This window comes from Oreochromis aureus, linkage group 18 (genome assembly GCF_013358895.1).
Source record: "Oreochromis aureus strain Israel breed Guangdong linkage group 18, ZZ_aureus, whole genome shotgun sequence".
Classification (NCBI taxonomy): domain Eukaryota; kingdom Metazoa; phylum Chordata; class Actinopteri; order Cichliformes; family Cichlidae; genus Oreochromis; species Oreochromis aureus.
Genome location: NC_052959.1, coordinates 37,394,483 through 37,405,883, shown reverse-complemented (window position 1 = coordinate 37,405,883; position 11,401 = coordinate 37,394,483). Strand labels below are relative to the sequence as shown.

At 40.3% G+C, this 11,401-nt stretch overlaps 1 protein-coding gene and 1 pseudogene across 1 annotated transcript; one reads left to right on the top strand and one right to left on the bottom strand.

Moving 5' to 3' along the window:
- Nucleotides 1–1,568: 1,568 nt before the first annotated feature.
- LOC120434163 lies at nucleotides 1,569–2,310 on the bottom strand (annotated as a pseudogene).
- A 1,717-nt stretch (nucleotides 2,311–4,027) lies between these two features.
- Nucleotides 4,028–11,110, top strand: LOC116310963 (zinc finger protein 23-like). The gene is made up of 2 exons (XM_031727921.2): nucleotides 4,028–4,288; nucleotides 10,026–11,110. The coding sequence occupies exons 1-2, from the start codon at nucleotides 4,117–4,119 to the stop codon at nucleotides 10,862–10,864; spliced, it is 1,011 nt and encodes a 336-aa protein (XP_031583781.2). The 5' UTR covers nucleotides 4,028–4,116; the 3' UTR covers nucleotides 10,865–11,110.
- The last annotated feature ends 291 nt before the right edge of the window (nucleotides 11,111–11,401 follow it).

The following is an 11,401-nucleotide window of genomic DNA, read 5'->3' as shown; positions in this document are numbered from 1 at the left end:
AATAACAAGGAAATCAGGAAATCAATCCTACTCTTCTCTGTACAAAAACTGTTGTTTCTGTGACAGGAGAGCACACCTGTCAGGACATAAGACTCCACTCACATATTTGTGTATTATACCTTGTTGCACCTGTTTCTCAAGATTCAAGAAAGCCTTTATTTGTCACATGCAAGTTGCACTGCAGCAAAATGCGACCGCCTTCGTCAAGAGCTGTCCCAGATCTTAGATGGTTATTAATGCACTTTGCACAGTCTGTCTTAATTTTTACTCTTTTACTCTTCTTTGATAATGCTTTTAATAAGCATTAAAAGTCTTGACCATGTAAGAAAATCCCAGAAGGTTGACTCTGTTCATCTGAGTTATATTTGTTTTCAAAGACTTATTTTTCATTACATTCACAGGTTTGTGTGTGTGTGTGTGTGTGTGTGTGTGTGTGTGTGTGTGTGTGTGTGTGTGTGATTTATTTATTTATTGGAGCTCAGTTATGAGGATTTCAAACATTTGAAATATATTACAAATCCTTAGAATTAGTATCAATCACAAGTATTCATTAAAAAAATTAAACATGTCCTAATGTTTTAGAGTCAAAGAACATCCAGATAATTCACAGTGTTAATTCAATCAGTGAGAGACTGAAGCTTATTTTAAAGAAACAGAAAACTTCACATTTGAACATTCCTACAGTTGGTTTGTGGTTGATGTGGATTTGCTGCTCATGTGAATCCTCCCACAGTGTTTCATTAGCAGCTGTAACCACAGTGACTCTGATAAAACAGGAATTAGCAGAATCCATCTGATATGAAGCTGTGCTTTGAATACCACTTCCCTCCTCTTTGAAGAGTAGTCAGATATCTGTGTTCAGGTTTTTGTACAGCCTCTTCTACACTTTGTATCACTGTGTTTGTAGAGCACAGTAGTAGAGAGCTGTGTCTGCCAGGGTTAGGGCTGTTATGGTCAGACTAGTTGATCGATCGGATGTTTGGGTTTTATAACGTTTATCAGGAATATATTCAGCTGTGTATCCTTTGGCTCCTTTCCAGAGTATAAACTGAGGAGCCTGAAGGTCAGAATGATGTCTGTACCAGTGAAGCTCGATATAACTATCACGTGTCTCATAGCTACATGTGAGTTTGACAGATTTTCCTTCTGTTTCAGTGACTTCAGTTTGTTCAGGAGTGATTGAGTCTCCAGCTGTTAGTCCTGGAAAAAGAAAGAAGAAAAGTAGTGAAATGCAGTCTGTATATCTGCTTAATGCAGCAGCTTCAACTAAACTTTAATCCCTGTTCTTAAACTCACCTATAATGTGAGATAGAAGCAAAAAGAGGTGCAGCAACATGTCTTTGGAGTTATTAAAGCCAGACAGACAGCACATGAACAATGTTCTTCCACTGCAGCACAATGACCAACAAATAATGTCATTGGGTGAGCTCAACTTCAGTGGGCGGGGCCAGTTTAATAGCTCAGCCAATCAAATAGTTTTGTGCTTCCACAGCAGCTCTGTCTCTGATCTTTACTGCTTCATTTCTCTGTTGTCTTTGTCATCAGTCCAATGACACAAGAATCAGAGGTTTAACAGTGTGTGGCTCCCTCTAGTGGATGTTGTGGAGTATTCTGTTGTCTTTGCTCCAAAGGTTTTTGTACAGAGTTTTGCTGTTTCCTGTCACTGTGGGCTGCAGAGCACAGTAGTACACCGCAGAGTCAGACAGCTGAAGCTTCTGGATCTTCAGAGGAGCTGATCTGATGCTGGAATCCAGTGTGGATGAAAATCTCTCCTTGAACTCGTCTGCTGTCTTTCCTTGGTCCCTGCTGATACGCATCAGGATGAATTTGGGGCTGTTGTTTCCATCCTGTTTGTTTCAGAAGAGATAATTATTTGTTCCACTGCTGTTATAGAGACAGTGAAGTGTTACTGTGCCTCCTGCAGCAGCAGTCTCTTCTCCTTTTGCTTGCAGCACGTTGTCTTTTTGTGCTCTGCATTCTGTAAAACACCAACAAACAGTATCAGTGTGCTGTTAAAGAATCATGTCAATGTTGGATTGATATCAAAGAAACAGAGTTGTGTTCATACCGAGGCACATAGCAGCCAGCAGCACTGAGATGAACAGAGCGCCATATCTGCAGTGTAGAGTAACTGTGAGCTACAGCAAGTATAAAGAAGCTGTGATCTCTCTGTTTAGTCTTCATCAACACTAAGTTGGTGGATTAGAAGGAGGAGCCTGATCACAGTGACAGGACTCATTCACAGCCCTGTGTTATTCCCCCTGCTGACAGCTTTACACTCAGCACGTCTTTCTGCTGCTCTGCTTTCATTGGAGATCTTGCAGTCAAAGTAGGTCATGCAGGAATGAAGCACCTTTGGATTATAATTTATCAACAATGTTGTGAGTTTGTTACATGTAAGAGTGGGTTATTTTATTTTGTTTCTGATTTTTAAACACTGTCATCCAATAAATAAGAAAGTTATAAAATATACTTCTGACTATACATATTTCACATGAACAGTTTTTACTATTTGTGGTTATTTCATTTTTGTTTCTTTGTGTCTGAACGTTCCTACAGTTGGTTTGTGGTTGATGTGGATTTGCTGCTCATGTGAATCCTCCCACAGTGTTTCATTAGCAGCTGTAACCACAGTGACTCTGATAAAACAGGAATTAGCAGAATCCATCTGATATGAAGCTGTGCTTTGAATACCACTTCCCTCCTCTTTGAAGAGTAGTCAGATATCTGTGTTCAGGTTTTTGTACAGCCTCTTCTACACTTTGTATCACTGTGTTTGTAGAGCACAGTAGTAGAGAGCTGTGTCTGCCAGGGTTAGGGCTGTTATGGTCAGATTAGTTGATGTATCTGATGTTTCTGATTCATATCTTCTATCGGGTATGTATTCACGCGAGTATCCTTTGGCTCCTTTCCATAGTATAAACTGAGGAGCCTGAAGTTCAGAATGATGTCTGTACCAGTAAACATAACGACCACCACCTATCTGATAGTTACATGTGAGTGTGACAGATTTTCCTTCTGTTTCAGTGACTTCAGTTTGTTGAGGAGTGATTGAGTCTCCAGCTGTTAGTCCTGGAAAAAGTAGAGAAAATGAAGCCATCAGTCTAACGATGTCCATGAGGCTGAGAGGAGAAGACAGTGGAAATGAGGAAAAGTAGGACAGAAGTGAAAATCTACAATCCTCCAGACCAATGATTCATTTCAAGCACAGAGTTCAGAGCAGAGAAAGAAATGTTGCGTTCTGAGAAAGAGACAAAAGTTCACCTATGAATTGAGATAAAAACAAAAAGAGGTGCAGCAACATGTCTTTGGAGCTGCTGAAGCCAGACAGACAGCACATGAACAATGTTCTTCCACTGCAGTAGATTCACCAGTTTGTGCTTTTATTTCCTCAAACTTTTTGCTCTGCAGACAGAAATCATCTCATTGGTTGAGCTGGACGTATGTGGGCGGGGCCTGTGGTTGATTTTGAACCTCCAACATCGAAGTGAGTGAATAAGGAAAATATACAGTGATGTTAAGTATTAAACATTGCTGACAGGCTGGATTCAGTAGGATTGATCCCCTTTTCTGTTAGCAAATACATGAATAAACCCCTTTTCTATTTTACGCCGCTCGTATAGGCCGACACTAACGCAAAAACTGAGAATCTGATTTCCATCCACGATTAGATGAGACATAAGTTGAATATCATCAGACAGTTTGCAAGATGAAATTCGCAGTGTTTTATTAATAAATGTCTGGAAGAACAGAACGACACGTGTAATATGTAGCATAGATCTTTTTCGTCACTGTTTCATGTTTAGAATCTTTTCGGATGTATTTTTGTTACTGAGAAATCCAGAAAAAAATATCCCAACTAAAACCTCAATGATAAGAACTTTTTTAAAAGGCGGAACAACGAGTAAAATGTCCTGTTTTGGCGGAACATCCTTGTGCAACATTAGACGGAAGTGAACTACACAAAGGCGGAAGTAGCATTAGCTTTCTTCCTATGTGACCGAGCCGAGTGTTGTTGTGTGAGCCGAGTGTGAGAGCTGAGTGTGTGAGCCGAGTGTGTGAGCTGAGTGTGTGAGCCGAGTGTGTGAGCTGAGTGTGTGAGCTGTGGCAGTAACAATGCCTTCAGTTCAGTATCTGAGAGAGTTTATCAACGAGCGACTAACTGCTGCTGCTGAACAAATATTCTTGGAGTTTGAAAAAACGATCGTCCAGTACGAGGAAGAGATCGACCGTCAGCGCAGACTGCTGGATATCACCTGGAAACCCCAAATCAAGCTGCACAGGACAGGTGAGTGTCCCTCTGAGGGAGGATCCTAATCACAGCTCTGCGGGACGTTTATGATTGTGAGGACTTTTTGGAGCTGTGAGCTAACAAAGAGCAAACAGAGGACAGGCGAGTCTCGCTCTGATGGATGAACTCACTTCAACTCTGTCCTACGTGTTGAAATTTCAGTGTGCAGAGGGTGGACTATAAAATACACATTTATTCACCACAGACTGTTATAACCCTGTTGTTTCACACAGCTCATATAAACAACAACAAAATATGAAAAATATTCATTTCAAAGGTCTGTGAAGGTTCTCAGTCCTCCAGGTCATCGTAGTCTAAGGAGCTTGGAAGGAAAAGCATCTGGACTTCTTTAAGTTGCTTGAAGACGTTTCACCTCTCATCCGAGAAGCTTCTTCAGTTCTAGGGTCAAATGGTGGAGCGTCCAAGATTTAAGCTTTGTTGGAGTAACCCACCGAGAGGGACAATGGACCCCCTTATGATCCTCTACCTAATCACATGAGCCAAGGTGTGAAAACGGGTGTAGGTCACAATCAGCCAGGGTTTCAGGTAAGCTCATTGTGAAACCTGGACCCACCCTATCATGTGATTTCCTGAGGTCAGATGGTCCAGGATCTGAGTGGGTGTTAAGGCATCTGGGAAGGGATCTCAAAACTGGAGGCGTGGCTTACAACACCAACTGTGTGCCATCTATAATCCAGTTTTTACATCCCAACTCTTCATCAGTTCTCACATTGAGTGTTTAGAGTCGAGCCCTCGAGTTGCTCCTCAGTGATGCTTTAGTAGTTTTACTGAAGCAGAAAACAAGTTTAACTCAGTGTAACCGGTGTGTTTCTGCGTTGTGTCTGATCCTGACAATAAAAGGTAAAAGAAAGAAAGACCTCCAAATAAATAACTTGCTCACTCCAGCTCCTCTCCCACAGGAGAATTGTAGAAAAGGGGAGAGGCAAAAGGGGTACACTGTATTTATAGGGTTGCACCAAAGAAGAAGAACAATGAGGAGGGGCTCTAACTGATAATGAACATAACTACAGGCTTGGAGGTCCTAAAAGTCAGGTATAAAAGGAACGGTTTGGGGGTTTAGAACACATTTTGTGTAATTATAACAATGTGATTTATGACCCTGTTACATCAGCTCAACTTCGTTTTCTCAGCCGTGTGTAAACAGCAAGCAACTTCTCTCTGCTGAACCTGAAACCAATAAAAGTGAAATGTTTGTGAAAATGTTGGAAATAATGAACCTGTGTGAATGTGTTAAATTCGGGGAGGTCAAATAGCCCGCGGGCCACATTCGGGCCTACAATACAATTATATCCGGCCCGCGTGATAATTTCAGATGTCAGTTATTACAGTTTTTCTGAATTGCTAAAACACATTTCCTTAAATCTCATCTCTTTGTCTCAAAACACTAAACACAAACTGTAAAATTCAAGCTACACTCACAAAACCTTCGACTTGTCTTGCAAAACCAAACATTTGACCCAAAACTATTTTAACTTTTCTCAAAATCAAGCACTACTGTCAAAAACCACACAAAACCAGCCAATGTGCAAACACAACTTAGCAACTATTACACACTACAAAAATATATAGAAAACACTGTGAGATAGCGGGAAAATAATGTGAATAATTTATTCATTCATTTATTCTTGTACTCACATTTGAACAAAAAAGAACTGCAATAAAAGTAACATATACATAAAAAATTATATATTTTTACAGTAGGGCTGTGCGATATGACCAAAATCTCATATCCCGATATTAAGACATCTATCGTCCGATAACGATATAAATCACAAAAATGTAACATTTTCTGTGAATTCTGTGAATCTCAGGCAGCTCGACTTGCGTGAAGTGTTTCCAGCTGGGCGTCGCGTACCTGGAGTCGAGTGTTTTAACTGATGCATGAAACGATACATTTTTAGACATAAGTTGTAACGGCCGCTTTTTTTGTGAGTATTTATTACACAGCGTGCTGCGGGAAAAGCCTGTTCTAACGCTTGAGTCTAAGGTTTATTTTTTAGCACCTGACAGCTCTTTTTGCTTCTCATCCGTAAATACTCTGCATCTTTCACGTGATTCAGTTTATTTTGAAAAGTCTCAACAGGATCTTGAGCTTTATTGTGAAAGGTTTATGTGGAAAATAAACAAGCGGACACGAGGTGGTTTTACCGTCGTTGTTGCTAACGACAACGCATAAAAACAAGTGCTTGTCCGTCTGTAGTGTGGTTATATTAAATATAAGAGAAAGAGAGAACTACAGTGACCATCAAAATAATGAAAAATATTGCTGTAAACAGTTTATTTTATGCGACACCACACGAACAAACGATAGCGTAAAATGAAACGATAGACGTTTTTCTATCGTCATCCGATATATATCGTTATATCGAACAGCCCTATTTTACAGCATATTCAGATAATTTAATCTGCCTCAGCATCAAGCCTCTGTGCTGGGTCAGGCCACAGGACTTCATCCACATCATATGTTATGGTCTCCCTTGCAATGCAACGAGATGCCAAATCCAGCCCTAGCAAGATTCCAGTCCCATCTCACCGCATGTTCCATTCATTGCTTGAAGTAGATTTTCCTGTGTGTAAGGGTTTCGGTCGTATACTTTCCATCTCCATGCAGAGAAAAACTCCTCGACAGGGTTCAAAAAGGGAGAGTACGGTGGAAGAAACACATTGATAAAATAGAATAGAATAGAATTCAACTTTATTGTCATTGCACATGCACAGGTACAGGGCAACGAAATGCAGTTTGCATCCATCCAGAAGTGCTTTAGCCATGATATAGATATATTACAATATATATTAGCAATAATATAGATGTGTAAGTATATTACAGAAATGGGTCTATTATGGTATGTTATAATGTACATGGTATGAAGTATGTTATGAATATTCTATAACTATAAGTATGTACAGGCTATGAACAGGATATAAATATGAAAAAATATACAGAATATGAAATAAAAAAAACTACAGAAATATGAGATATACAGCTATACAGAAATGTGAACTATGCAGGTTATAAACAGTTGTAGAATTAAAAATTATTGTATTGTACAGAATGATTATTTACACAGAATTATACAGTAGTGCAGTTAAGATAAGTGAGATATGTGGATAATTTCTACAGAGGCTATATAAAGTGCTAGTGGTTGTGAGTGGTGCTTCAGTCCATGTTATTATTGTGTGTATGAGGGTACAGTTGTCCATTGTGTGTGTAGGTGGTTGTGGGCGTGTGTATGTCCAGTCCATGAGTTAACGTGGGTCAGATGTCAGGAGGCAGAGTTCAGGAGTCTGAAAATGCTGCTCATTGTGAAACCAGTTGCATATTCTTGGACCACGGTGAAAGCTCACATTGTCCCAAATGATATGGGATGCTCTGCCCGCTCGCGGTCTCTCTACTCAAGCAAAGCATCCTGTAGACCATCCAGGAATGTTGCTATAAGTTCGTTGTTGTACGGCCCAACATAAACATGACTGTGGAGAACCCCATAGCTGCTGATGGCAGCACAGTTACATTTCCCCCACGCTGGCCAGGCAGTTCAATAATGGCATGTTGACCTATGACATTGCAACATTTTTTTTTCTCTTTTTTGCTAGATTCAACGTGTATGTTGTCTTCTATAATCCACTGCTGCATTTCATGCAGTCAGATTGCATTATTCTGACGGACCATATCCACAATAAGTGTCTCCTGGTGTTGTGAGCACATGCGTGTTCTTCCACCCTCATGTGGCCGTCCTTCAATTCTAAACAAAATACCATTTAGTTATAAGTATACTTGCATAGCACATGTATACATCATACTATTTCATTTACAGAACTAAAATGAGTTTGTTGTGTACAGAGAATCTTTGACTTGACTCAGTGGTTAGGCCTCATGAATACATCTCCGTGGATGAAGCTGGATTCAATCTGGCAAAAAGCAGAAGAAGAGGTTGCAACATGTGTTTTCAATTTTGAGTGGTAGTGTGTTAATGATGAAAACAGTGTGTTAGTTGTGTTTGACTTCTGTTGCCTGTGTGCATCGTTCTGCGTACAAGTGCACCACACCGCTAAATGTGTTGTGTGTTTGAGAAGGTGTTTAGAGTTTTGGTAAATGGGAGATTCAGATTTGCAAATGGTGTCCAAACCAGATAAATAGTGTTTAAGATTTTGGCATCTGTGGGATTGATTTGATGAAAGAGTTTTCATAGTTGACAGTATGTCTGTGAAGGTTCTCAGTCATCCAGGTCATCGTAGTCAAAGGAGTTTGCAAACTCCTTTGACCATAGTTGACAGCTTTGTTTTTACAATGGGATTTAGTGTTTTAGCAATTCAGAAAAACTGTAACTGCCCGTCTATATGTCGGAGCTGAATCTTTAGCCTGCTGAGAATCCATGCAGACAGGGTTGGGACTTTATTTTGATGGGCACACCATGTGGCCAATCACATGGAAAGACAGACTGGGACTATACCATTACGTGGAAGAAGAAAGGGGGGCAGACGCTTGAAGACAGCATATGTAGTGCTACAGGTAGGCATACAGGGACGGGAGCCGGATTTAAATTCAAGCATGTCGGGGAAAAAGTGAAGAGACATAAAATGAACATCCGGCTGCATTTCAGTGATACTGGAGAAGCTGCAGAATTGATCAAACTAGGAGCTGTTTTTATTTTCAGCCATTTTCCACTGTGGAGAACAAAAGGTTTCAAACATGTCTGGTCTTAAATCTCATGTGCGTTCTCTCTATTAGTAATAAATGCATTAAATAAGACTTATGGAAAGACAAAATGAAAAGTGCTTGAGAAAGACAACATTTGAATATTACATAAAATAAACTATATATGAAGTGTGTTTGAATGGCACAGATGCAGAAATGTGTGCATGTAGCACAGAGCCATGGCTCAGTGTGTGTAAATGAGTCTCACGGGCCTGAATGTGCGCTTGAAGCCACCGTTTGTGATCTGATGGCACTTTCTTTTGTCTTTCAGTTCTTTATAGGTCGTATAGGTCAAAAAATCTAAATTGTATTTAGAGAAAAAAAAAATCAACGTGAAGATTAGTTGTTTCAAGACAAACTACTCTGAGTTAGTGAGGCCGTACTTGAAAATCAGTTTTAGTTAAAGGGAAGAAATGATTTGGCTTTCAGTTTATAAACACAGGGCTGAAGAGATGGTACAGAAAGCTGTGCACTCACAGACGGAAAAACACAAACATGGAGGAGTGGATTTACACAAAATGAAACAGCTGGTCGTGGACAAATGAGTGTGTCCGACAGTCTCGGTTGTTGTGTCCTTGGGCAAGACACTTCACCCGTTGCCTACTGGTGGTGGTCAGAGGGCCCGGTGGCGCCAGTGTCCGGCAGCCTCGCCTCTGTCAGTGCGCCCCAGGGCAGCTGTGGCTACAATGTAGCTTACCATCACCAGTGTGTGAATGTGTGTGTGAATGGGTAAATGACTGAACGTGTAAAGCGCTTTGGGGTCCTTAGGGACTAGTAAAGCGCTATACAAAATACAGGCCAGGCGATTTTACACAAGGCATTTTATAGAGTACAGCAGCCACGGCAGTTTCTTAAAACATCTCCACATTTTGACTTTTTCTCAAAATCATCAACGACATATATATTTTTTGATATGTCCCTAATACTCCATTGTATCGTTTTGCTTCCTCCACCCTTAAAATTAGTGACTTGAGCTTAGAGAATCTCAAGTGTATTTCTTTTCTCCTTTCGTCCCTCTAGACGTCCCACAGCAGCATGTCTGTAAGGAGGAGGAGGAGGTTCTCCCTGTGCAGCAGCTCTGGAACCAGGAGAGGAGCTCCAGTCTAGACCAGGATGAACCAGAACCTCCACAGATTAAAGAGGAACAGGAGGAACTGTGCAGCAGTCAGGAGGGAGAGCAGCTGGGACTGACGGAGGAGACGGATACCTTTATGGTGACCTTTATTCATAAGGAAAGTGACCACAGCAAACCAGACCCAGTCAGCTGGGATCAGCTCCTCTCTCACAGCTCTGATGTAACTGAAAGACAGTCTCAGCGAAGAAGCAAGACTGTAGATTCAGGATCAACTAGAAATAAAAAAAAAAGTCACAAGAATGCAGACGATCCACCTACATCAGAGAATCACTCAGACACAAGTAAAAGGGCCTTCAAATGTGATGTTTGTGGAAAAGCCTTTAAGCAGAATTATGAAATCAAACGACATTATAGAATCCATACTGGTGAGAAACCATATCCTTGTAAAACATGCAACAAAATGTTTGCATGGAGTGGTGATTTACTGAAGCACATGAGAGTTCACACTGGTGAGAAACCATTTTCTTGTAAAACCTGTTTGAAAATGTTTGCAAGTACAAGTTCTTTATCGAGCCACATGAGGACTCACACGGGAGAGAAGCCATATACTTGTAAAGCATGTGGGAAAATGTTTGCGTACAGTAGTGATGTACGGAAGCACATGAGAATTCACACTGGTGAGAAGCCATATCATTGTAAAGCATGCGGGAAAATGTTTGGTTTTAGTTGTTCATTGTTGCGCCATATGAAAACTCACACAAGTCAGAAGTCCTGCTCTTTCTAGAGGGAAAATGATATCACGGAAGCCAAGGTCTTCCAGTTTATTACATGTGAGATTGATCTAACCTGTTCCAAAACTTTAAGTTTTGTTTGTTTTTGGAAATGTTTTCCTTTACTTGCTGTATAACGTGGTTCACCTTTCACAGATTTTTTTTGTGTAATTTTACATGCTTTTTTTTTTTTTTTTGTAAGCGCATTGTGTTCTGTGTCCTGATTGGCTGTAGACCATTGTCAATCAATCTCCTGCATTGTCTCCTGTACAGTACAGAATGCATTCAGCTTGTCAAATTTACCTAAATCTTCAGTCGCTAGCAGTGTGACTCTAAAGTGCTGTATTGTATGTTTGTAAGTTTTCTCCACACTGTAAAATCTAATTAGTTCCCAGAACTCAAAAAAAATTATGGAAACTCGTTGCATCAAAAAAATTGAGTAAAGCTTAGCTAAAAATGACTAAGTTAGGACAACTTATTTACTTTAAGTACTCTGTACAAGCTCATTTGTTCCAAGAACTCAAAAAAATTGGATCAAGTTTACGTAAGAT